The sequence below is a fragment of the Pelmatolapia mariae genome, linkage group LG20 (assembly GCF_036321145.2).
Source record: "Pelmatolapia mariae isolate MD_Pm_ZW linkage group LG20, Pm_UMD_F_2, whole genome shotgun sequence".
NCBI lineage: Eukaryota > Metazoa > Chordata > Actinopteri > Cichliformes > Cichlidae > Pelmatolapia > Pelmatolapia mariae.
In genome coordinates this window covers 28698714-28725732 of record NC_086244.1, presented here as the reverse complement: position 1 = coordinate 28725732, position 27019 = coordinate 28698714, and the positions used below count along the sequence as shown (strand labels likewise).

At 39.3% G+C, this 27019-nt stretch overlaps 2 protein-coding genes across 2 annotated transcripts; both read right to left on the bottom strand.

Moving 5' to 3' along the window:
• Positions 1 to 5914: 5914 nt before the first annotated feature.
• tmem201 (transmembrane protein 201) lies at positions 5915 to 18552 on the bottom strand. Its single transcript, XM_063464841.1, has 11 exons — positions 18373 to 18552; positions 17825 to 17945; positions 17531 to 17725; positions 17264 to 17443; positions 15818 to 16182; positions 15525 to 15725; positions 9887 to 10089; positions 9025 to 9087; positions 8608 to 8898; positions 8271 to 8399; positions 5915 to 7793 (listed from the first exon to the last, which is right to left on the bottom strand). Exons 1-11 carry the CDS (start codon positions 18498 to 18500, stop codon positions 7696 to 7698), a joined length of 1974 nt encoding a protein of 657 aa, XP_063320911.1. The 5' UTR covers positions 18501 to 18552; the 3' UTR covers positions 5915 to 7695.
• A 1290-nt stretch (positions 18553 to 19842) lies between these two features.
• foxl2l (forkhead box L2-like) lies at positions 19843 to 20658 on the bottom strand. Its single transcript, XM_063464844.1, has one exon. It carries the CDS (start codon positions 20656 to 20658, stop codon positions 19843 to 19845), a length of 816 nt encoding a protein of 271 aa, XP_063320914.1.
• Between the last annotated feature and the right edge of the window lie 6361 nt (positions 20659 to 27019).

Here is a 27019-nt window from a genome sequence, read left to right as displayed (position 1 = left end):
TTGGAATTCACACAGAATTTAATTCGGTACATTCCCAGTTATTTATGTCTGAATTTATAGATGCAAATAAATGTAAAGAAGCAGATATTTTGTGTGTGTGTGTGTGTGTGTGTGTGTGTGTGGGGGGGGGGGCAGTAGATTCCAGCTGGCAGCCAGTCAAACATCTTAAATAACAAAATTAATCGTGTTTCTTCAGACAATTTTTTTTCTTCTTCTTGAAATGTTGCCGTCTTCTGTCAAAGTGAAAATCTTGTTGGGAAGTCTGCCTTCCCGTTTTCTTATATCTGTTTAAGTCTATTTGTACTTAAGCTTTACCACAATCAGTGAACAAAGACACCGCGCTCATCATGGAAGTGGATCCCGAACCACGGCGGTTGTACTACCATAGAAAGGGGAAATGCAGGGGCCAACAACAACAGCAGCGTGACTTTACAACTGTTCACTATTAGCAAACAGACAAAACAGGTTTCTCTTTTCTCTGAATTCTGTGCCAGACTTTTTCTTAGCAAGTCACATAACATGCAAATAAATAGATGATCTCAGTTGTGTTTGTTCAGTTTGGTTTGCAGGTGTTGATATTTCTGAGTTGTGGTCTGGTGCTGCTAGATACGTTGGCTTCCTGTTTAATGAGAGGCTACTGAGCACTCAAGAGCTACAAGATTCTGATCGGTATTTAGAGAACACACACAAATATGTGTTTGTGAGTTCACCTTATACCAGCTGGTGAAAAAAAAAACAAAAAAAACAGGAAGTGATTGTGCAGAAGAGAAACTGTTTGGCCAGATCGGCAGACTGAAAGCATGAATGCTTCCCACCCTTTGCCCCGAACGGAACTATTTTTAACTAGGAGCCAGAAAAACCCCTCGACAGTAAACAAGCTGCAGAGCTGAATCTCGTAGCTGCCTGATAAATGCGCTATTCATCTAGCTTGATGGCAACTCAAGATTAAACTCAAATTAAGAAAGCATTAGTGTTATAGTTTCGATAAAACTGAAAGTATAGCCGTTAATCAGGCAGTCCAACACATGGCACAATAAAAAAAAACAAAAAAACACCAACAAAGTTTAGACAGGAAACTTTTACAGTCATCATATAAACACATGCGAGCGCTGTAGTTTGATCACGTGATGTTCAGACGCGTGTGCCTTGTTTACCGTCTTTAAGCTTACCCACAGTTCTGTGGTGCATCAGGAAAAGGGTCTTGACTTCCTTTCTGTGCGTTCTTAAGAGCTCGTGCTTCTTTTTTTATTCACATGCTTTTTCTCTTATTGTGCCTCGACTTTCTTTCTTAATGGATTGTGTAATATACGACAGCGCAAGGTGGCTTGTCAGTACTATCAGGTCCCCATTTCTGTGGTTCACAGAAAGCCGCTGTTTAACATCGGTTTGGCTCATTTATGTGACAGAAATCCCCACCAGTTTCACATTCAGGTAGAAAATGAAAGTTTTCTTCTTCTTTTTTTCAATCCACTAGAAAAGTCTATCACCTAGATGTGATTAAAATGTAATAAAATGTGCTGAAAAGGAGTCGTGTTTTCCAGCTGGCATAATTTAGCACATTTGGTTTTGAGTTCACCCACGTTAAAGCACTTTGTTCGCCGTCTAGTCACGATACTCAGAGCTTCTTTGCATCACTTTGACTCATAAGATTCCCCAAATGGATCTGTCTTATTCTGTTTCGCAGTCTGCAGCCAAAACTCTCCTGCTGCCCTTAAAGATCATCTCACGTGAGATCAGACAAAGCTGAAAAGAGATTTAAATGCTACCTGTGAGTTTCATGACTTCTCCAGACACCCAATGTAGTTTTTGTAGAACTAAAATTGAGAAAGAGATGAGAAGAGATTTGAAGATGAGCCCAGTTTGGTTGCAATAGTTGAGTAAACATTTTAAAAAGAAGCGGAAAGAAGAGGAAACCTTACATTAAGGGTGTTGTATTTTGTATATACATTTTAATTCAATTGATTTATTTAAAGGGAACAGTGCATATTAATGAACAACATGCCACTTTTCACCTGCAATCCCTGCCAGGTCAGAACAAAAGAATAAATAAGTTAACACAACATCAGACAATGTACAGCAGTATGGTTCAGACAGCAATACATAAAATTACAACATGAAAATTCACAATACAATAAGAAAACACATAACAACAAATAAATATAAAAACATACAGCATCAAAGATGACACATAACAGTATAAAATTAATGGTAACAGATCTGATTCCTCTTTAGCCAATTCACTTGTTACAGCAGCACAAGGCACAGGAAGAAAAGGTCAATTAGAGATATATTAGAAAAATAGAAGTCGAAAAAAAGACAGAAAAAAAGCTAAAATACTATATTATGTGCACATGGTTACAATAGCTAGTAGTACTTTATTTTATTACAATTTTATTCCAAATATTATAATAATAAACATTATTTGGGGGAATAGGTGAGAGATACTGATTAGTAAATAACTGGACATGAATCACTTATTAGAGAATATTATACTACAGTTTATTAGGCAGATATATAAGCAGCTCGTTCTCTTTGTCATGACAGCACTTTCTTTAAAGATAAAATATTTTGTGGTGAACTTAAAAGAAAGACAGACGTAAAATGTAACAGTGTGCTCAGAGGTCAATGTGACATGATGTGTGGCTGCATAAATGTGATATTTATAATCTCCATATAGCAATATCATTTTCTAAATGCTGCAAGTACAAACAAAGGCAGCATAGCTCATGATAGCACTTCTTTTAGTTATCAAGAATAAAACAGGATCCAAATGGGATTGAATTAAATAAAGGTAAGCACAATAGCATCGGGAAACTCATCTTCTTGTTCTTTGGATGCAAACATATCTATTCGGTTTAGTTTAATTTAGTATTTTTCACTTGGTTAGCCCCACCTGCAGTTTCAAAGGGGCTTTTGATGCATGTATTTCACACCCTTTGCCGTGAAATTCATGCGGTGTGTCTGAATGATCTGAAAAAGAGGAAGCGTGCCGTGAAAGGATTGGACCTAAGTTTAATCTTTGAGGGAGTGCACAGGGGATTCCAGCAAAGAGGATGAGAAACTGCTCTTGCTGACTGAAAATGTTCTGTCAGGCACTGTAGGGTAGACCCGCAGACCCCTACAGACAATTGGCGTGCCATTTATAGGACAGCTGCACAGCCAGTCCGGTGCTTTGCAATTAATATAAGTCCAGAGAAGTGCTGTGTCACGGGAGAAAAACAGCAGCATTAGTAACTAAAATTAGATTTTAGTAATTTATAGAAGTTTCATTTCCTAAATCTACAAAATGTCTCAATATAATTGCAGTGACTCAAAGAGGGGTACTGTTGAAATGCATTTATTTCTAAAAGTGTCTGATCTAATGCAACCAGTCAGATTCTACCACACTGCTCTAGATGGAAAAGCTAAACATCTTAGCTCCAAGTGGAAGAACTGGCAATGACACTGTTGTACAGACATTTAAGTCATCTGTTTCCCAGATTATTAATCTTACTAACCGCAGGGATCACCCGATTCTTCATCTCAGCTGGTGAAAATATTTCACTCTTCCAAAAATATTCAAAAACTGCAAATGTAATGCGATTCTCATCACCTCCACCTTACTTAAACTGCGGTGCTGCTTCTCATTTTAAGCATCATATCTGCAGAACATCAGCACATAATTAGTGATCAAGTCAGCACAACAAACGTCCAGTGTTTCACAGTTTAAATATGTTCACTTGCTTCTGTATGTAGCTTTTGATTGGATTTAAAATGATGAAGTCAGCTCAGTTAAAAAATATATTACTTTCATTCATGTTTTCCATGGGATTAGGAAAGCATAACTTACAAATGGTGAATTGAAATAACAAAATGTTGTGGGTAGTTTTGTGTTTGTTTAAAATTAAGTGAACATAGACTGTGGTGCAGGGAGGTTAAACTCCTTTCATATCACGGGTCATATATGACCCACTTTGAGATATGTTATTTAGAAAATGAAGTGCTATTACAACACAAAGATATTTGTTAAAACATCTCTTTGGGCTTAAATTTTAAGAAGTAAAATTTTAAGAAGTAAGTTTAAAATTACAGAAATCTATAACTTATTTATTTTGGTGTACTATAACTGGTCACTGGGACATCTTTATTAATAGGAGAAGCTGTAAAACCTATGAAAATACAATTAAAAGTGCAAAATTTCTGTTATCTCTCACATTTACCAAAGACGTCCAGATTGGAGTCTGGTCCCTGCTTTAGAGGTTTCATATCGATTGCTTTCCTCTCACTCGTTCAATAAGTAGAGTGAAAATGTACTTGTGAGTGATGCCAACTTCAATGCAAAATGGTTGAAGTTAATCAAAACAATATTCAATTTCTAAAACTCAAAAAGGAGAAAATATCACTTAAAACATTTGAAACAAGTTTGCACAATTTAATCTGTTTGATTAATTCAGCATTCAGCTTTGTAGAGTCATGGTTGTTACAGAGGGTGCAAAAAGCAAGTTCTAAAAACAATCCTTTGCACATCTCGAACACGTTTTGCTGATGAACGCGAAGTGAAAAAAAAGTCATGCTTTTCCAGACATTTGCCGTATTTCATCATTTATTCTAAACAGTGACTCAGTGTTAAGCTTAGGCTCCCTTCCTTAAGATAATAATGCGATTAATGAAGATTAAATGTGAGATGATGTGCAGAGAGGAAAAAACAAAAGAACTTATCTGACGTTAACGCAGAATGGGTCGTCCATTCTCTGGAAGAACCAAAAATAACATCAAAACTTAACTCGCAATGAAAGTGGAGAAAAAAAAAAGTGGAGGAGTACAGCTCGGGGCTTAAAGGGAAGGAAATAAAGCCTTACGCAGAACTGATGAATAATGAGATATGAAGATGGCTATTTCTGAACTTTGGACAAGAAAACAACACATTAAGATCAGAGTGCAAACATAATTTACGTTGTTATTATGTGCAAGTTATTTTAGAAAGAGTCATAAAGTTACCCATGATAGGTCAGAAAGATAATGGCATGATTTATGGTATTATTTGGTCATAAATAATTGTTTTTATACCTAAAACCTTTTTAGAACTAATAAAAAGAAAATGTTCTGATGAAAAGAAGTATATAGTGGCTCTATAATGTAAGGGTACACACATTTACCTAAAAAACAAAAGATCCCAATCTGACCCATGGAGGAGACCCATCATGGTTATAGTGGAGTGAATTTGTGGCTATAAAATCGAAATTTCCCTCCTACAAGACTCTTTCCTTCACCCTTGACCGCTTTGTCTGCCTGCAGTCCACTTACAGTTAATCTCTCATCAGCTGTGTAAATTCAGCTTTTCATTGCCATGGCAACCCTTTAAACATATGATTATCTTTAACACTTCCGGGCAAGCTTCAGTTTGCTGAGGCGGGCCAGAGATCAGAATATTTAAAGACTCAGACAATGCCTAACAGTGCCAGAAGGGGGCGAGCTTAAGGTAGGCTAAGGCACAACATTTGGAAGCACACTGAACACAAGTGTTTCAATCACTTCCATGGCCACACATGTATAAAATGAAGCACCTAGGTATGCAGAATATTTTCTCAAACTGTGGAAAGGTTTGGAGATGCCCCTTCCTGTTCCAACATGACCGCCATCACTGCACAAAGCAAGGTCTATAAAGACACAGATGAGCAAGTTTGGTGGAAGAACTTGACTGGCCTTGGAGTGAAGGCCAGTCAAGTTGGAGTGAAGGCAGCGAGCCGGGCTTTCTCATCCAACGTCAAAAATTCCTATAACACACTCCTAAACTTTATGGAAAAGCTTTTCCTATGGATTAAGAATGGCACGTCACTCAAGTTCATGTGTGTGTGTGTGAAGGCAGATGAGCTAATATCTTTTGGCAATATTTTGTAACATCTGTCTTGATAGAGCAGGTGTAACTACACAGAGGTAATTAGAGAAAGAATTTTGTTTATTTATTTAAAAAAAAGAAAAGAAAAAAAAGCACAGGTCCACATGAAACCACTGTTGTTCCACAATTACAGATCAAACGTGTTGCTTAGTACAAGGGCATAACAACCCATCAAACAGACAGTGAGAAAAAACACGTCACACTTCTTGTGAAAGAGTTTGAACTAGACAACCTCTGATTTTAAAAACTGGTGATGTAGGCTGTGAAACAAAACAGTTAAGTTCAAATACATGTTCAAACAAACTGACTTTCAAGTGAATAAAATGATAGCTTGTCTATTCCAGAGAAAATTAACTGGGATTTAAGAAAGCATCAAGACTTAAGCACATTTCATGCTTTTTCAATGAATGAGTCGATTCAGAGTCAGAAAAAAAATCAAGCACAAACATCTGCATACAACACTGAATGATTAAAATGAACACCACAAATCATTAGAAAGTCGTCCATTGATAGTTTTCTACAACTATTGCCACACAAATGTAATAATTTATAACTTTGGTTCAAAGTAACTTTGCACAAACCAATAAGTAAACTTAATATTGCAACAAAGTCAAATTACTCACTTAATAATTCAATAATCACCTGAACAGAACAAAATCTTTCCAAATTTCATACAATTTTTGTTTTGCATCACATGCAAAAGAAACACAAACCTGTTTAATTGCAGATTGCGAGTCTAAAAATGTACAAGTTTTCTGAGAATCGGTTGATTAACATGCACACAAATAACAATCAAACATCCGTGCTCTCAATTTCAAAGAATTTTTAAATCACGTCAAGTAGAACACGTCCGCCAATTCAGAAAAACAAGTGCAAAAATATTTCCAATCTGTAATAACGTACATGCTTGACTATGAGTAATAACAAAAGTAACGTATAAATTAGTTCACAGCTGAGTTGGCAGGAAAACTTCCCTCTCTGCGGCTTGCTTGTGCAGACTGACAGAGACAGCAAACATGATTTCTTCCATATACTGGAAATGTTTTATTTTTATTTTTAAACCACACTTGACCTTAGGAGCCGTCACACTTACAAACTTGCTTATGAATAGCTTTACAGTAAGAAAGAACCGAAACTGAATCGCTTTGGTGAGAACCTTTTTGTAGTGAACTGCTGAGAAATGTTTATGAGATGGAAATGTTAGGAATTATTTTGACCCTAAATAGGCCAACAATAACGGAGCACCACTTTTTACTTTCCTCAGCTGACATGTAATGGCACCAGTACAAATGCCAATAAAACAAAAACTAAACCACAAGAAAACATGTCGCTTAACGTTTACCAGTTTCTGGCTGCTGTAGAGATCCAGCGATGTTCAGTTGAGGGAGGTAATGCACTCGGTCAGTGTAAGTAGGTAAGACGCGACTTTGTGCCCAAGCAGCGTCGACTGAACAGTACATGTTTATTGCACAATTCACAGCGCAGGTTTTAAAAAGCCATCAGTGCAATTTCATCTTTTTTTGTTTTTTTCCCCTTCTTATCATTTGCACCTGTCTTTGTGTAAGAGGAGCAGTGATCAAAAGGCAAAAACAAAACCCATTTCACGTTTGAGCACTAATGACTCACAAATATACGATCTGATTTTACTGCACAGTTCTTCTGACATCTGCAATTTGCATCGGCAAACAGTAGGTAAAGCACCAGAGAGGTGATATTTTCTTGCACTGCTGTATGTCCTCTCGTTGCACAGGAACAACAGGTTAGTCAAGGGGTCAGAGGCACACTTGCTCTGTATGGGGCAGCAGCAGCTCTGTCGACATTCATCTCCAGTTGTTGTACATGTAGAGGCAGCCGAAGAACAGGTTGGCAGTCAGGCTTGCAAACAAAAGCCCCGGCCATATGAGACGCTTCGCAAAATCTGGAGAAAAAAAGCAAACGTGAGCAATGAGCACTATCATCAAACCACCTCATCTGGTTTTACATTTTGTGTCTGCGTCACAAAATACTTTTTTCCCCCCCTTTAAATCAGAACAAATAGAGAAGAAGTTACAGAAACTACAATCAAGTTCATTGAATTGATTTTAATGAAGCAAAGACCCACAGGTAGCTGTGTGGTAGCAGTGTTCTTAATATTCTGTCCCTCATATATGGGGTGCTGCATTAGTTCCCGTCACTTAAACTGAAATTGCTTTAAGAGGGAATCTGTCTGCAGTCACTGTAGAGATCTACAGAGATCAAAAGCAGCTTCAAATGATACACACAGACATTCTGATGTATCAGCCCAAGCAGACTGAGATCTTTAAAAACCCAGTTAGCCAACAGGCATGATACAAATATTAAATTTTCTGACATAGATACATCCATCTCCCTGCAGGGTTGAAATCAAACTGCTTACCTTTTGGAAAACGCCTGCCCTCTGGACACTGAGTTGTAGTACCGACCAGGCAAGCAGAAGATCCTGAGGAGCTGCTTCGCTTCTCTTCCTCTTCAATCACACTATCGTCTCTTAACAAGGAGCTCAAATCTGCAAGGCCGATCAGGTAAAGTCATTAAACCACAAACCAAACCATCTAAACATGTTCACAAGTTGATTTGTTTCATTGTGTGGTGGATTTGATCCCCCCCCCAAAGTTTATATTGCCACCTGGTGGTAGTTTCAGGAATAACAGACAAACAAAATAAGAAATATTGCCAGAAGTCTTCCTACAACAGTCAGCCTTATGTATACTTGCCATTTTGACTTTGAAAGGGTGACACATCGGGTGAAAAGCAGCCGCTGTAAACCGAAGGGGTCGGCTCAGACAGGAAATGTGATGGAGACGCAGGTGGGAACATGAGCGTGGGTTCTGGCTCTGCTGAGAAAAGCCGGAGTCTCTGGCCACCAATGTTGAGACGAGCGGGGCTGATGAGGGGACGCCGTTGTCTGGCAGAACCTGAACTGGATGTAACAGAACCAGCTACCGAAGGAGTTGGGGAGGGACCCGGGGATGATGGGCGGCTTCCAGACTTGAGCGAAAAGTAGTCTGTGCCAAAAAAGAGAGTGGTGAAAAATGTTTTCACTAAGCAACGTCTTAGTGACAAAAGCACCGAGCTGTTGCTTACAATGAAAAACTGAACAGAGGTCACAGAATCGCCAGGACTTTCAATACCTGAAGATTGTGAATCTTTGTACTGTGAGGCTGGTCTGCTTCCACTAAACAGGTAACCAGAATCTGAAAATCAAAAAATAAATAAATAAAACTTTTCACCACAACCACAAACTGATGTTTTTACTTAAACCTGCATCAGCCATCAGCATTTCTCATAAACCTAAAACTACACAACTTCATGCTGAGGCTCAGGTTTTAGTTTATCACATTCAAAGAAAAATCGATAGTCTTCACACTAAAAATCCACAATATTAGTAAATAATTAGTGACAAATCTGTCAGATTAAGCAGCTGCAAATGGGCCGCCTACTGTAGGACCACGACTGCTCCTAAAAACATACGCTTTACACTGCAAACATGCATTTTTTTATTTTTGCATTTGAGATAAAATTGAGAAATTTAAGCACAGATGTGTCAGAGATTTCTGAAAGATCCTGTTAGAAACTGTCTCCATTGCATAGTGTCTAAAAAAATAATGTATATTTATGCAAACACTTCAGCATAAACGACCTAAATGACCTCTTGGTAAGAAATGCAGATACTTTAGATACGTTTGTGTCTGTAAACAGAGGCAATATTTCAGGTGATATTCCATAAAAACGGAGCTACGCAATTATAAAACCTCATAAGCATGCCAAGTGCTACAGTGTAACTAACTGTAAAAACAAATAATCCCAAATAGTAAACCCAACCTACACCTGAAGCTACTTGATTAATTTGCACAAATGTGTCGGTTCCCTTTGCTGAAATGTTATTTTTTGAGCCGTTAGACCACAGATAAACATCAACAAGCCATTAGAAGGATTACACAGAAATATCTGTCAGCAAGAGCACAAACTGAAAGGGAAAACATCCCACGCTACCTGTCCTGGTGAGGGAGGGCATGGTGCCGAGGCACAGGGCTCTGTTGAGACGCCCGGGCAGAGAGGAGGGGGAAGCCTTCCGCTCGTGACGACCGTGGTGGCGGTTGATGAGCTGGGAGAGGTTAGGAGGTGGAGTGGGGATGAAAGTGTCCGCCACATCGGTGGAGCTCAAAGGAGGGACTGTGGAGCTTCCTGCAAGGTATCTGCAACACAAGAGCAACGGAATTGTCTACTACCTGAAATTAAAGTTGTAACACAGCAGCAAAAACATACAGAAAGTCTAACAATACTTCTGAGGAGGGGAAATTGGGTACTGATAGAGCAAATAGTGTAAACACAATTAAGAATTTTACCTGCTTACCACAATTAAACATATGCTGATTTAAAGACCAAGTACGAGAAGAAAACTGGGGACAAACTTAGAAATGAGCTGCTCTGACAACCCCTTAATGTCAGCACTAATGGAGGCAGGCTACGACAAGGCTGTCGCTGAAACGCTGCAGCAGCTGTGTGACAGCACGCAGCAGCTGACGGGGAGAGACAAGAGAAAGGCTTCACACACTCATGGGTCCACACAGAGCAGTGACATAAAGCTTCTTTGTATAATCAGGTCACTTCTGATTATTTCCACTGCCTCCAAAGCTGAGTAACAAAGTTATTATTTTACAGACTGGAAAGAGACATTCAGAAGGGGACAGGATGCTGGTGGAAAAACAAGCAGAAGACATTTCCTTTTATCAGTCGTTTATTATATTCCATGTACAGCAAGCATTACCACAAAGCCTCCGAAATGGAGCTCATCATTAAAAGCAAGATACCCAAATGAACCATTTAAGCACCCAAAATGCAAAGTGTTTCATCGAGCATGTTGCAGGAAACCTTTGAGCAGGGATGGAGCTCCTTTCTGAGGCTGTTACAGAATATATAAACACATCGTCGGTGATCAAACTGTGATAAACTGTAAAAAAATATCAAGATTTAGCATAACAACGGGTCCTTTTGTAAAAAAGTACCAAGTGTTTCTCCAACACACCCTACTAAAATATTTAGATAAACATACTTGGGATAAATAGTAGTAGTATAATAATGAAGTACAATAATTTGTCACATATAGTAGCTTAAACCTACAGTTAACACTTTGAACATAGTGCTTCTAGAGCTAGACACTTGGCACAAAGAAGTTTACAGTCATACAGCTCATCAGGTAGAAACAGGAGTTCTCCAAAAAACATAACACGCAGAAATAGAAACACTCAAACCAGACATTATGCAAATATCATTTAAAAAAAACATGCAAACTGTGGCTTAAAACAAACAAACTTTTGGGCAGAGTATGTAAAACTTTGGCAGAAACAACACATTTTAAACCTGTAGCTTACAAACCAAAAGGTAAAAATACAATTACTCATATCATTTTTCTTACCCTTAGTACACACAATGGTCCAAATACAGGGTGTAGCAAGACGAATCATTCACTTTCAAAAGGATTTATTTATTTATTGTTTTAAATATTGGACATAAAAGCTTGTGGTAAATTTTAAACTACATGGCTGAATATAAAAGGTTTTACATACAATGTGGTCCTTAATGTGTCCCCCTCTGGACGCATGGCACATGTCCAAACGATAGTCAAACTTGTCCCATATTTGTGTGAGCATGTCTGGGGCCACTGCAGCTAGTGGTGCTACCAGCGACCGCATTAAAACCGACAAGCCCCGTCTTTTTAACGGTATGCGTTTTGGCCGTTATCGGTGAACGGCTGCAGGATTAAAGCGCTTTGAATTCGGGATGGTTCTTTTTGATACACCCTGTACGTCACACAACCAATACAGCTTGTTTTGTTCTGTGATGAACGTTACTTTTGAGTTTAAGCTGCAGTTTGTCACATGTGGAAGTTTAAAAAACAAAACAAAAAAGCCTTCAAGTCATTAGCAATTAACGTCACAGTATAAACAGCCAGTTTGACTTTTTTTTTTTTTTTTTTTTTTTAAACCGCGGTACTATACAGCATTGCATTGTGCTTTTTGATGTATATCAGGTGTGAAAAGTCACACAGGTTCAAAACTTGATCAATCATCTACCATCTTAGACTCAAAGCATGTGAAGTCTACTACACCACAGGCGCTGGTTTGAGAACATAAATCTCTCAACAGAACAGCGCAACACAGTATAAACCCACAGTTACAACACTACAAAACTGACAAGCAATCACAATCTATGCACGTTGTCTCCCATTATTTTGTAACACCTTCTCACATTAGAGTAAAATAAATACCCTCTACATCCAACACAATCCAACAAAAGTAAAACATAACTATGAAACTCAAATAAACAAGTTAGATGAAATGTTAGCACGTGCACTTAAAACAGTCATTAGTGTTTATCACATAACAACTTGTTAAAATACTGGCAAAGGTAGCATTAGTTATAATGGAAGCTAATACAGTTGTGAGTGCTATAAGGTCGTCATTTTAGCTGTAAATCGCCTCATTTGAAGTTTGCGCAGGACAATTTAGGATTAATCCTCAGAAAAGACTCCAAGATGTTGCTGAGTGGAGCACTTAATGTTCTGATAAAAGCACCGAATAAAAATGAAAAGGGGGGGGAAAAAAAAAAAAAAAAAAAAAAAGGGCACCAGGAACTAATGCTTACACAAGATACCTCAAATGCTAAAACAAGCCAAGTACCTGTCAGGTAGTCACCTACAGGCTATTTTGAACTTGAGTTTTGAGCCCACAGCTAAAAGCATCAAAATATGACACAAAGAAGTACACATAAATACTCTCCAAAACCTTTGAACACTTTGCATATGCAGATCTTTATCATAGTCCACCATCAGAGAGGCCTCTGATGGGCTCTGCTCATTCCTCGAGGTCACAATGAGCCCAAACATACAGTCGGATACACACACACACACACACACACACACACACACACACACAAACCTGTTCAACGGTCTGGGTATTTCAGAAACCGCTAATATACTGGAATTTTCCGAAATAACTATTACAGAGAATGGTGTGAAAAAGAGAAAATGCCCAGTGAGCGCCAGGTCTCTGGGTGAAAAAGCTTTGTTGAACCCCAGAAATCAGAGATCAATGACCATAATTCTTCAAGCTGATAGGAAGGGAGCAATGACTAAAACAACAATTTGTTAAAACCAAGGTATGCAGAAGAGCATCTCTAAATGCAAAACCCACTGAACCTTGAAGCAGATGGACTACAGCATCTCTGATCTCCAACAGCTAAGAACCGTAAACTGAGGCTACGATTCGCATGGGCTCAATTTTTTTGGTACCTACTTGACCAGTATTCCAAGCGACCAGGGTTCTGAGGCGATCTGAAAATGTGATTTCAACAGACTGCATACCACTGACTCAGCTAGTCAGTGGTGTCACATGATGAGTCAGGAGAGCATCTCCTTCACGAAATTGAAAACCGCCATTTTTGTAACCAGGAAACAAGGGAAACGACAGAGAAACAACACCATGGTCCCAGAGCCTGACAAAAAGCCGCAGGCCGAGCAGCAGGTATCACATCGCCTCGACGTCCACCTTTGTTATGTCGCATATAAATGATGTCATGGGATGTTCCACCGCGTTGCTATAACGACCTCACCCATATTAGCTGGTACTCTTTAGTAATGGAAAACGAGTTGCGCCAAGTCGAGTAGATAGTAATGGAAAAAGGCCTAATACTAAATGTGTTCATGATCTGCATGTTTGATTTGGCCAAGATTTTATGCTGGATGTCAATCCCTTTATGACCACAGTGTCGCCATTTTAACGGACCATGTCACAAAGTTCAAATAATCTTGAACTTGTTTCTTGAACATGACGGCGAGTTCACTGCACTCAAATGACCTCCACAGTCACCAGAGCTCAATCCAATAGAGTACCTTTGGGATGAGGTGAAACAGGGGATTGTGTGATGTTATCATATCAATATGGACCAAAATCTCTGAGGAAAGTTTCCGGCACCTCTTAAATCTGTTTTGAAGAATTAACATGGTTCCGAAGGCAAAAGAGGGTCCAACTGGTACTAGCAAGCTGTAAGTAATGAAGTGACCAGTAAGAGTATCTAGAACTCAAGACAATGCAAGGAGCCCTGCTGATGAATGAATAACCACCGGAGAGCACTGATTTCAATACTGGACTCAGTGTTAAGTGAGACAAGTAACAAAAGGGAATCTACAGAAGAACTGATACAAGTTCTCAAAGAAGCTTTAAGAAACAAACAACCTATTCTTCAAGTACACTGAGAAACTTCGTGCTACTGTCTCAAGGTTAACTAATGCCACTGCAAGGCCAAATATTGGCCAATTCTTAATGATACTGTTCAAAGAAAATGTGTATTTGCAAAAATTGCTTACAGTCAAGATCATGCAACTTTAGACGAATACTGAATGTTCTAAAAGTAAATCAAAAGGGTACAAGGTCACAACAATAATGGAGACAGGAGAAAAACTGCAGAATTTGGGAATAACAAACTCGGGCAGCTAAATACTTAAACCGGTCCATTGTAAAATAAATAAATAAATGAATAAATAAACTACAATAGTAAATGTCGATTAAAATTCGCAGATTTTGCAGGCATGCAAATTTTCTGTCAGCTAACATCACTACACATCATGCTCCACGTCACCTCCTAGTGCTGCCAAAGACATGAGGTAAAAACACCAGAACAGGCTGCATTAGAAAATATCCAACGCCAATAAAATTTGTAGGTGATGTGAAGCAATAGAGAAAGAGTGTGATTACGCAAATACCACATCTTATGTGTGGTATAAAGTGTTTACACAAATTATTATTTCATGCAGTGAGTTGTAGTTAGAAACCCCACAGCTTTAACAGTGTCAAACGAGTACATTCAAAACACCTTCAAACAATCTAGTAAAGTGTAAAGTAGCTAAAACCTAAAATGTTAACAACCCAATATACTGGTTGCAAAATTGAGCTTATTTAAACATCATTTTGTTCACATATATGGTGCAGCAATAAAGATGCTAAATACGTAATCAGTCATTTGAATAGAGAACACTAATAGTTTGAAATGTCAGAAGGTCCTGTAAAGTTTACTTGTTAACCTTCTTAGGACTTTATAACTGATAATAATTAGAGTAAGCTTATAAATACTACCTTTATGACATTATGATTACTGAAATGTTTCCTCATTGCTTCTCTCAGTGAATAGATAAAAAACAATGACAATAACAATTATTCAAAGCAGAAGGACAAAGCACTACCATGAGGTAACAATATTACCTGATGCAAAATTGTTTTAACTGCCAAAAATTGACGCATCAAGCACTTGCTCAGCACATGGCTGTGTGGCTGAAGGTGGGATTTGGTAAGGAGAAGGGACTAGCTTCAGGTTGTGTGCCATATCTGGAGATTATCATTCACATGTCAGAACATCACAGTCATTCTCACACAGAGCTGGAAGATTGCAGGTTTAAAAACGGACACTGACAGAAATGAAAAGAAATGACAACATTAAAAATACACCAATAACACTTGTTAGATTGATGCTTTTTGATCCGATGCTTATGAATGGAAAGCATTCATGGAAAGACGACATGTTTTTGAATAATCCACGGTTTCAAATACAATGTGAACATTACTGCTCAGGCTCTGACCTTCGGTATCTGGCTCTCCGTGCGCCCAGCGGTTTACGAGTTGCCACGGCAGCAGCAAAGCTGACGAGGCAACAGAGGAAGATGCCAACAAGCTTCGTCGTGTACATCCAGCTCAAGGCATCAGTCATGTAGCTCTCAGCCATGTAGAGGCACAGGATGAAGAACCACAGGACAGAGGCTACAGCATCAATTCTCCTCAACCTGAAATGCAGCAAGATTTGTTTTTTTTGTTTTAATTAAACTGGGAACTACGAACAGCCCACCCAAAGGCAAATAAAATGGTGGCTGCTTACCTTGCAGGTCCTGCTAAGAAGATACCAGTGAGACAAGTTAACAGGCCAACAGAGACTACAGCCAGCTGGTTGTCCTTCCCATGCTGCCACGCAAGCTCGGCATTTTCTATGGCCTTGTCTGGGATCAGCTCCAGCAGACTCTGCCACACAGGCGACACTCTGCTGCTGTTATCAGTGGGGGTAGACTCATTGTGGACTTGAGGCTTTGGAGGAACAACCCCACCACTTAATGTCTGCGAGCCATCAGGTGACGAAGGCTGGTCTGGCAATTCACAGAAAATTGTGGCAGCAAGGAAAGCACATATTAGGAAGGCAAGGGCCCGCAAGAGTACGACTCCCATGGGAGAGGACAGGGACTGGGCACTCTGCAGGGGGAAAAAACACAAACAAACAAAAAAAAACAAAACAGGCCCTTATTGTAACATTTTCACAGCATATTGAAATTAATAGCATACAATGTCAACATAGTGTTAATAAAGTCTACAACAGGGGTCTGAATGCCAATTAAACAAACTAAAAGCACTGTTAGCTATAGTTCAGTGTTTTACCAAGAAACAGGTAACAGGACTGCACCACATTAATGAATCACTAGTGTGAATAAGAAAGTCAAAGTTTTATGAATTCCATTAAAGCCACAGCAGTGGTTAAATATCGTTCACTCGTATCCTCACACAACCTGAAATTAGACATGACGTCTAACGTCACAGATCACACTGGAGCAGAAGCGGTAACAATTGATTAATCACTTTAAATGCTGAAAAGCAGGACTTGATTGTGTCAAAGCGCTAATCCTTATCAGCAGACCCATGAAAATAAGAAACCTGTGGATCGCTTCACTGTTTGAACACTTGACTATTTTGTTTGAGTAGGTCAAAGAGGATCGGGAATGCACATTAAATAGCTACTGATAAGGCATTATGTCATTAGGTGTAACAACAAAGAGCAAAAGGCTGAAAGTTTCCCCTCTTACATTACACCAGTTGCCACCAGTTGCCTACTGGTGGTGGTCAGAGGGCCCGGTGGCGCCGGCAGCCTCGCCTCTGTCAGTGCGCCCCAGGGCAGCTGTGGCTACAATGTAGCTTGCCACCACCAGTGTGTGAATGTGTGTGTGAATGGGTGAATGACTGATGTAGTGTAAAGTGCTTTGGGGTCCTTAAGGACTAAGTAAAGCGCTATACAAATGCAGGCCATTTACCATTTCAAGATTAACAAATTATGTTAAACATGAAAAAGCAACAAGATGGTATCACAGGAAAAAAGTTAAAATTATGGCAGTTTCCTGCTTGTCTCAGCTAAAATAATCATGTTATTTAGTATCTGTAAGGTCAAACACCCTGCATGCTACAGCATTTGGTCATTTAGTGTCTTTTATGTGTGATTTTTTTATTAAATAATTCACAATATTTGCCTGACTGGGTGAGATCCAGGACTCTGGGTTGCACTGACCTTTACAAAGCCCATATCTGACTCCCGGGTGCGCCGCAGCTGATTATTAAGAAGCACCGTACGAAGCTGGCGGTTCTGATATTTAATGTAGTACTCCACTGCTGTCTGACATGGCCTGCATAACTTATAAGTTTGCTCCAGGTGATGCTTGTAGGCTTCAATTTCCTCATCGTAGTTCTCCTACAGGAGAAAGAAACAGCATTTGGTGTTATTCTTCAGAACAGCATGTTGGGCAATACTATGATGTGACAGAAACAAAGTACATACATCATCCCTCGGGATATATGAGGCCAGCTGTTTGATCTTTGCAGACTGGTTGTTATTACACTTCCGGCAAAGCAACATCTGACAGTTGACCCACTGCAGAGTCTTAGGTGTCTCCGATGAAGGAAGGCTTCCAGATATGCCATGATTTAGATGCTCCATGTACTGAGCAGGAATGGGCTTGTTGTAGTCCCCATTCTAAAAACACAGACAGTTTAAAAAAATGTATATGCGTTAGAGAATAAGAATTACCACAGTTAACAAACACTTTTTTGTTAATACATACATAATACTTACCTCCTGGAAGCCATTGTACTGGTCACAATTGGGGCAATCCCAGCAGTTCCTGTTCCCATAGGGCACAACTGTGTTCTGATTACAGAACCAGCAGTTAACACTTGCATGGGTGGGTTTCTTTCTGTAAGCAACAAGCGACAAGGTAAATCCAGCGTGTTACTCAGTGGCAACCGCTGCTGTTCAGTTATGCAAAAATACTTAACCCAGCCTGAGACATCTGAATATGGCCAATGTATTGATGTCACGTGACATTATAAATACTAACTGCAAACATCAAACAGGGTTAGCTAAAGTTGGACTCACAAAACTGCGAAGCATCAAGTTAGTTAGCGGCACAGCTGCTCTTAAAGTGAGCGCCCGGGCTAGCGTAAATACACAAATCTCTCCAGAGGAGCAATAGGAGCAGAACAGGAAGCACTATTTCTTTAATGTCACAATTAAAAATCAACTGGTGTGTTTCTTTTATTCCGCACACATTAACTGTGTTAGCGTGAATGTAGCGTTAGCTATAAACACACCGCCGCGGTGCCAGAAGTCGGAGAAGTTACCTGGTGGCAATTTTATATATGAGCGCTCCGCCGGCGACAAACGCCGTAGCTCCGACTCCGCTGTACATTAATTCAGGGTATTCCAGCAGAAGCTTGCTAAGCGTCTCCATCTTTTTTCGCAAAAACATTAAACGTAGTGTTTTAAGATCGCAAAACACGGCGCGAGCGCGCACGCGGCAAACGATTCCTATTGTTCACGCCCCTGTAACGGAAACGGAAAGTACGTAAACACCTGGACGCGTTCCAATAGGATTCATTAAATCCTTGCTGTCCACTATAACGCTTACGATGCTGCTTTTCATTTGCGCAAAATAACTCATTTTGGTGGCGGTGTTTATTAAAGTAAAACAAATTAAAAGTGAAAGAAACTAAGCATGTTTTTCCTCGACGGTAAGTAAATAGCTGTGCAGAGGATACATGCTATGATCGTGTTGGAATGCGGGACAGGGTATTAACCCAGATTAAAAAGCCTCTTCGGGACATAAAACTTTATTAACTGTTATTGTTATTGGAAGAGGAACAGTTGCCACACTTTAAATTTCCTTTAATGTTAAAGCATTAATCTGTCTTTCATTAGTGGTAGTAAAAACGGCTTCCGAACTTGTCTTAGAAATATCAGGTTTTATATATTTCCTCAGTATCAAAGTACTTCTGCTTGTAAAAGTTTCCATCACTTTACACAAGTAAAAACCTTCAATACTTAGAAACAGTTTAAATAAAGCATACGGGTCTGTGAAATATTACAGCTGATATCCATTTTAAAACCTGCATTTTCAGGTAGCCTCGCTTAAAATGTATCAAGTGTTCTACAATAATCATCATCATCATCATCATTAATAAATGAATAATAATGATAACAAATAGGAGAGGGTGAAGTTTCTGATGCAAAAATAACTTTATTTGAACAAACGTGATGTATTTTACATCAAACAAACATTCACAATCGAATGAGAAAACGGGTCAGTGCTTGAATGTCATTTATCTTTTATAGCAGCTCACACATTTGGATAAATCCGGAGAAAACAAATAAATAACGTTACAGCAAACGTACAGGTCTATTCAAAATTATATACCAATGTAAAAAAAAAAAACAGAAAAAAAGAACAAAAGTTTGCTTATTTGTAAGCCTATAACCCGCAGTAAAAAAAATTACAAAAATAAAAATGCAAACCTCAGACTTAGATCAGCTGTCTTCCTGCCGTTCACACTTGATGGGGGCAAGTTTGAAGTAAAATGACATGGTATATGGTAGACCTGCCGTCTGTAATTCTTACAAAAAAACCCCAAACTTTATAAAAACTGTACAAAATCTATACAAACAAAATCATCAACAGCATTATTTATAACAGTCATATGAAACTACCAAACTAAACCAAGTACCTGACAAACCAGTGACAGCCGAACTGAAATGGTGAAAGAGGCGAACTCAGATGTGAACTTGCCATCAAAGCACAGAATAACTCAAAAGTCCTACTGGTCCATTAAATAAGCCAGGGCTGGGTCCGCTGGTCTGCCGTAGGAGGTGAACTGCTGGTAGCTGCAAGCCACGGAAACGGTGCCTCCATCCGGGCTCATCGGTTGAGTCACCCCGCCGTAAGGATACCCGTTGTGGGGGACCAGCACGGGCGGGTGGCGGTGGTAAGCGCCGTAGTGAGTATGGTGAAAGTGGGGAGGAGGGGTGCAGTAGGAGCTCATAGAGGTACCCGGAGACACGCTGCGGCTGTGTCCCGTGATGACCGGAGCTGACGGATATCCCGTAGGCTGGGTCGAGCCGGGCTGGCACACGCTCCAGGAGCTGCTCACGTAAGGCTGCAGGTAGAGCGACTCAGAGTACTCCACGGGATTCCCGCCCAGGTAAGGCACACTCGGGGGTCTGTAGGGTCTCCGCACCCTCCTCCGCCGTCGGTAGTTTCCCTTCTCAAACATGTCCTCAAATGCGGGGTCCAGCATCCAGTAATTGCCCTTTCTGTCCCCTCCGCTGTCCCTGGGCACCTTAACGAAGCACTCGTTGAGAGACAAATTGTGTCTTATGCTGTTTTGCCAGCCTTTCTTGTTCCTCTCGTAGTAGGGGAACTTGGACACTATATACTGATAGATCCCGCTCAGAGTCTGTCTCTTGTTCTCGCTGTCCTTGATGGCCATGGCGATGAGAGCCACGTATGAATACGGCGGCTTCTCCAGCTGTCCGGTCTCTGGCGCACCTTTAGGCTCACAAGGGGGCGAGTTTGAGCCGATGTCCAGAATCTGCGCACCTTGGCCGCCGGGGGACTTCTCCTCTGCATCCATGACTCAGGTAAGCTATCGGTTTGTTTGTGGGTCCGGCTGGGACTGCTATCTGCCCGGTAAGCAAGGCAGCTCTATGATTGTGTCTGCAGGTGCACACGGACACATACACACACTCCTCCCACAGGTACCGCGCAGCTGTTGTTGCCAGCTTTGATCTCACCGGGTTTCTCACACTGTTTATGCCATTGTGTGTGAAACCGTGGAGGTTGTTTAGGTTGAAGCAGGGGTCAAGAGGCTGTGTTTTAACTGCAGTCAAAAATATTCCCCCGTTTGAAGCAGGGCGATCAAAGACTTATTTAGGTGTACTGAGTTTACGTGAGTGACAAGTAATGTTCTAACACACAGCAATCCTAAAATCTTATCTACATCTGATCTCCACGACCTTAGGAAAGGCAACAGGTGGGAAAACATATGTAATATTAAACTGTAGATTTGATCTTCCCTAAACTAACAACTCAAGAAAGCTGTTTATATATGACAATTTGCTAAAAGCAATGCTCTTCATATAGTTTTACCATTTTATTTTAACTTGTTGAAGACGTCAAAGCATGCTGTGAAATATCACACAATAATGACAAAATGTAATGTTAAAATAAGTCTTAACAGCAGCACAAACGTGCACACATTTGCATTGATCTGTAATCTGTTACAGGCAGCTGCCTTTTTACAGTTTTACACATTGTTTCAGCTCTGAGACACGTGGTGGCTGGGGTTTTCCAGCTTCTAATGTTGCTGCAGGCACAGAGGTACTAGCAGCACAGGTATCAGAGCTCAGCATACCACCCACATACAGTGAGGCATGAACAGCAGGCCTGTCTGTCCGCTGAGGACAGTAGATAATGATCACCTACTCTCACCAGACAGTCTGTCTCCCCTGAACTGATAGGGAAACACTGATCTCAATAGGAGAGCAACCAGTGGAAAGAAAACTAGTATGTGTTTGCAGAGGATTTGAGGGTATTTCAGTTGGCTTCTGTTGTTACTGTAAATCTATTAATATTTAATGAATGGTGCTTTCACCATTATATTTGTTTAATAAAGTTAAGTACACTCCGCATATGATATTTTGATTATTTATACTGTCTAAAATGTGCTTTTAACTCTCATTGTGCATATAAACACAACACATCTGAAGTTTTCTATTAAAAGTTATGAAAATATGTATTACACTGAGCAAGTCTGCAGGTCAGGGCACCATACACTGTAAATGACATTTTGCACCACTAGATAGTTTGCATGTATGTGATCGAATATGAGTGCAATCGATTGTTTTCTGTGCAATGGTCCTGAGCCACAGTTATTTTTTAATAGTTTACTTGGAAAATGTTAAAAAGGTGCAGTGATTTATTTAATCATGTGAAAACATACATGGAAATACAGTTTCAAAGGGGGGGAAACAGAGTTTGTATATTTCTAAAAAGCATTCAACAAAGTCTGAACTCTTAGGCAAGGTTTCTTGTAATTTCTTGAAGTACTCTAAACAAGTAGTTCTCCAGGTTTCTTAAGGGATATTTCATTAATTCTCTTCTTTGTTCTGTTATCTGTTGGGATGATTCCACATTGCTTTAATACTTTTGAGGTTTGATAGACTTCTGTTGTGTTTTTGAACCAGGTTTGCTTTAACTGCAGTGGCAATGACTTTGGGATAATTTCTGGGCGGAAAATATGAGGTTGATGTCGATCAGAGGCTTTCCAGGTAGTACTGCATGGTGCATCAAAATCGGACTTTTCTTCATTTATATTATCATCAGTTTTGACGCGACCCCAAAACCACTGACAGAGTTTTAACCTCCTAAGGCCCGAACTCTTCCACGACATGCATTTTTAATTTCTCTTTGATATTTGGGCATATTGGGGCCCGATGAATGTAAAAACAAAAAATTTCCAGATTTTTTTTTTTACCTTATTTTTGTTTTTAAGAAAAATGAGAGCCACAAATGAGGATATTCATTTTAAATTTTGATAGAACAGTAGCAGTATAATGTCCTCGTAAGTAGATATCAGGCCCATGTAGAGCAAAATTGAGTATTTTGGTCAAAATAACCAAAAATGTGATGTCCACATATGTGGACGGCAGGCCCTAGGAGGTTAAAGATGCCTTTAGACACTTGCTGTTGTACCTCTCTGCTGACCTCCAGGAGTTTTAGACCTTTTTTTTTAGCTGTTAAGGACATGACTTTCAGATACTGTTAATCTGCTGTAGGTAGTTTTTTTTTTTCTGGAGAACTATTGCTTAAAAAATTACAACAGTCTGGATCCCCAGAAGCAAAATATAAAACAATTATGGGTAGTTCAAGTCCTTCATACTGTACATCAAGCTTTACAGAAATAACCCTGTCAAATGTATGTACAAAAATATTTGCCAAATAAATTGCAAGTGTTGATTGTTTACCTAATAACACACCCAAGAAATTTTGCATGTTTAAAAATGTAAAATTTGGTCAAAATCTTCCCCACTGTTTCCGTATTCACATAAATAATGCCTAGAAATAGTTTTTGGAGGTAAAAAAAAAAAAGGTAATGCAATTACTATTAGGACTACTACTACTACCACTAGCATTAATAATAATAATAATAATAATGATGAGTTATGATCTTGTGTTTTTGTGTGGTCATAATGAATTTGATGTTTAACCACTAATTCTAACTTGCCAGCCAAACACATGAACTTCTTGCAATTCAGGAAAAATCAGCTTGGAATATTCTACACCGCTATCAGTTTTTCTCAGTTTTTCTCACACCTGGAAGTAATGTTTTTCAGATGCATTCTCATTGTTGGAAATACTCCTTGTAGTTTAGGCAAGGTAGCTGCATGGATATATTGCAGAGGAGATAATAGGCATGACTCACAAGCAGTGAATAAATCAGAATGTTAGCTGCTCGCTACTCAGTTTGAACGTAGGTTTAATCTGACATCAGACAGACTTTCATTATTGCATATACCGTCTTCAGAGATGTGTAGAAAAAATTAGGGCTCTGTGAAAGTAGCTCAATCATATATTTTTTGACAAAATTAAAGAAATCCCCTAAAGGCAATTCTGAGGTGTCACCAGAATGGATTCATGGAAAACATAATTATTGTGCCCTGGGCAGAGATGTTAAAACGTCAAAGGGAAATTAGATTGCCTACTGTGCATTTTCTTAGAGAAAAAGATAGATTTACTTCCTGGTGTTACATGAGTGAAGACAGGCGCCAGGCTAAACACAATCTGTGTACCTGAAACTATCTGAGACTAAAGAAGAATGCAACAAAACTGCCAAAAACAAAGATCATAAACACTACTCTCAGTTCTGACCCAGAACAATAACAGAGGCAAAAATGGTTTAAGCCTGCATCCGAGAACTGCAACCATGTTTGCAAGTGTTAAACAGCCTTCAGATATAAAGTAGTATGCTTAAGTTGGCTTTAAAATGAGATTGTTGCAGTCTGTTCCAACCATACTTCTTCATTTAAAGTGTTGGTGTTTCACAATAGATTATGATCCCTGAGTGCTTTCACTTTTTCACAATTCAGCTCTCTTGAAGATACAAATAGATATTAAGAGTTTGTTGGGGTATTAGATAACGTCTTGCTGTAAGCCAATTCAGCAACTTTTACTATGATGACTTTCTAATAAACAATAAATACATGCATCAGTCAACAAAGTAGTAACAGCTATAAAAATGTAATAAATAATACTATCATTCATGTACCATTCAGGTATGGGTGCAGAAACATTACTTTAGGATGGAAAGCCACTAAGCAGATTTAATGAAGTGCAAAAGAAATTTTTTCCATTTTTTTTATTATTATGTTTTCCTGCTGTCTATTCCATTCTCATGACCCCGATATTTCATCTAACCCACGACAGAATTTCTTTAAATATGTGAGAAATGAAACTGAGGATGAACTGGTTTGAATTTGGTGGTAATAGATGAAGGTCACTGTGACCACCATGAAACACATTTCCATGCTACGTGCAGCATGGTAGTGTAGTAGTTAGCACTGTTGCCTGAATGCAAGAAGGTCCTGAGTTCAAATCTACTAACTGTCTGGGGTTTTTCTGTGTGGAATTTCCATGTTCTCTCCAGGAACTCCAGCTTTTTTCCACTGTTAGCGTGAGTTAAATTCTAAATTGACTCCAGATATGAACGTGTGCAATGGTGGCACTTAGAACTCTTGCCCTGTGGGATTGGTTCCAGCTACGCGCTGCTAATTATCTCAAAATTCCACACAAATGTCTAATAGGATAAAGTGACTAGCTATATCCCAAAGGGAAATTTAATTGAGATATAATAATTTTAGGAACAGAAGGACAGACTGATCATATTTCACATTTCACTGGATGTATGGCCCTTCCCAAAGCCTCAGCGTCACTTCTGTTTAAAATTTGCCTAAAAGCAGAGTCTGTGCCAACAAACCAACTAATTTAAATCAACTCTACAAATTATTTCAAGAAGAATAGTCAAATATCAAGCAAGCATTATGTTGATGGGTGCCAAATGTGTCAGAGTCAATGTGTAACTTACTAAGGAACATTTAACCCAGTATTAGTATACTTTTGATCCTGTGTGGATTAGAGAAAATCCAAAATAAATTCAAAACCTTTTCACTCAATTCTAGTTTTCTAAAGTCACTAAAGTTGTATTATGTAAAATCTTTCCACTCTCATAAAAGAAGAGTTCAATTAAGTTATTAAAACCTACAAATCACTATAAAATTAATGCCCATAATGACTGTCTGAAAACTTCTGACCACAACTGTATATGAGCCCAGACCAATATGGATGTAAACTGTAATTTGATTGATTAGTCTGTAAGCTCACTGAGAGGAGTTAAAGTTTTGTAATATAAAAAAGATGCATATTTTAACAATCTGAAAAAGCTAGTCTTTCTCATTTGTGCTTGAAATTTCTTTCCCGGAGATCAGCAATGCAACAATAAAGAAAAGTCAAAGTCAAAGCAGTAAAGTGGTCGGAGCACTTTTACATCGAAGCATTGCTCTGTAGAATGCTTCTGCCACACCGGTTTTTGGCAAGCTACTGTACCAGCAGCCAGGACAGGTACTTGAAAGAAAAACAGAGACTTTTCACCTTGCTACAATCAGGAACTCCCCTGCAGTCATACCATGAATACCTTTTATGCATAGACAGTGGCTACAGAACTGTACTAGTCCAGAAAACCAAACTCTCGTAACAGATCAGGTGGCTCAACACCTTTCCTCCTGTTCTTCCTGCATGCTGACATGGGTATAAAAATTGATAGACACATGGTACAATGCTGTATGTGCTTAGAGGCTAAAAAAGGTCTGAACCTGCTCAGGTTTGTGAAACATGATACTCTGACGTTTATAAGTGAGAAGTGATGTTCAGTTACCCACATTTTCCCACCACTACACTTCTCATGCTGCCATCACTACTCATTCAATTTTACATACTTTAACCATCAATGCACGAGAATGAATTTGCTTTGGGCTATGCACTGTCTAGATAACCCTGCACAGCAGACCCCTTTTTCACACCTGATATTTTTGGTTTGCAATAGTAGGAAAAACACAGATGTTACTCGCATTAACGATCGCTCTGGGTGTCAGTGCTGACAGAGTGACAGTGAGCCAGGTGAAGACCATGCCCCGAAACTAATTCATTAATTCACACGTGTGCTTTTTCTTTTCTGATTATTACCTGTCACCCTCTGAGAAAAGACAAAATTTAAAATGTTTAAGCTGATGCTCTTCAGATTTGACACGCTATATATGATTTCATTTAAAAAATGAGAAAACCAAATAGCTTTAGTTTTCATTAATAACTGACGTGACTAATTCACAACCATAACACGACACAAGGGGCTGACCACTAAACTGTGCGGAGAAAATAATGAGTGTTACGCATGTCTATATTTGAGTACAGTGGGAAGAGCAGTTTGGAAGTGACTTGTCATTGGGGCACCTGCAAAGGTGCATCAGTGATGAAAGGAAATAACTGCATGTGTTGAGGCTTCTGTCTGAACACAAGCACATATGGTAAACCACAGCCTGCTCCTTTACCTACAGTAGTCATTTCAGGCACCACTCCCAGACCTTCCTAATCCGCGGATTACAAGATGCCTGACTTTGCTCTGGTAGTGACAGACCAGACAATGCTGGCTCTCAAACAGACCAAAAAGTCAACATTTTTTCAAAACTAATCAGATTCAACAGTGCTAAATCAAATGCTAAATCACAAATGTAATACCACGTGAAACACTGATAATCCTCTGTGTTTACAGAATGGCTGTATGTGTCGCATGACAGGTGATAATTACCATCATGTCTTTCGCTCGTCTGCCATTGCTTTTTGGCTACATTCTCACACTAGGAGTGGCGTGCTCTCAGACGGGTTAC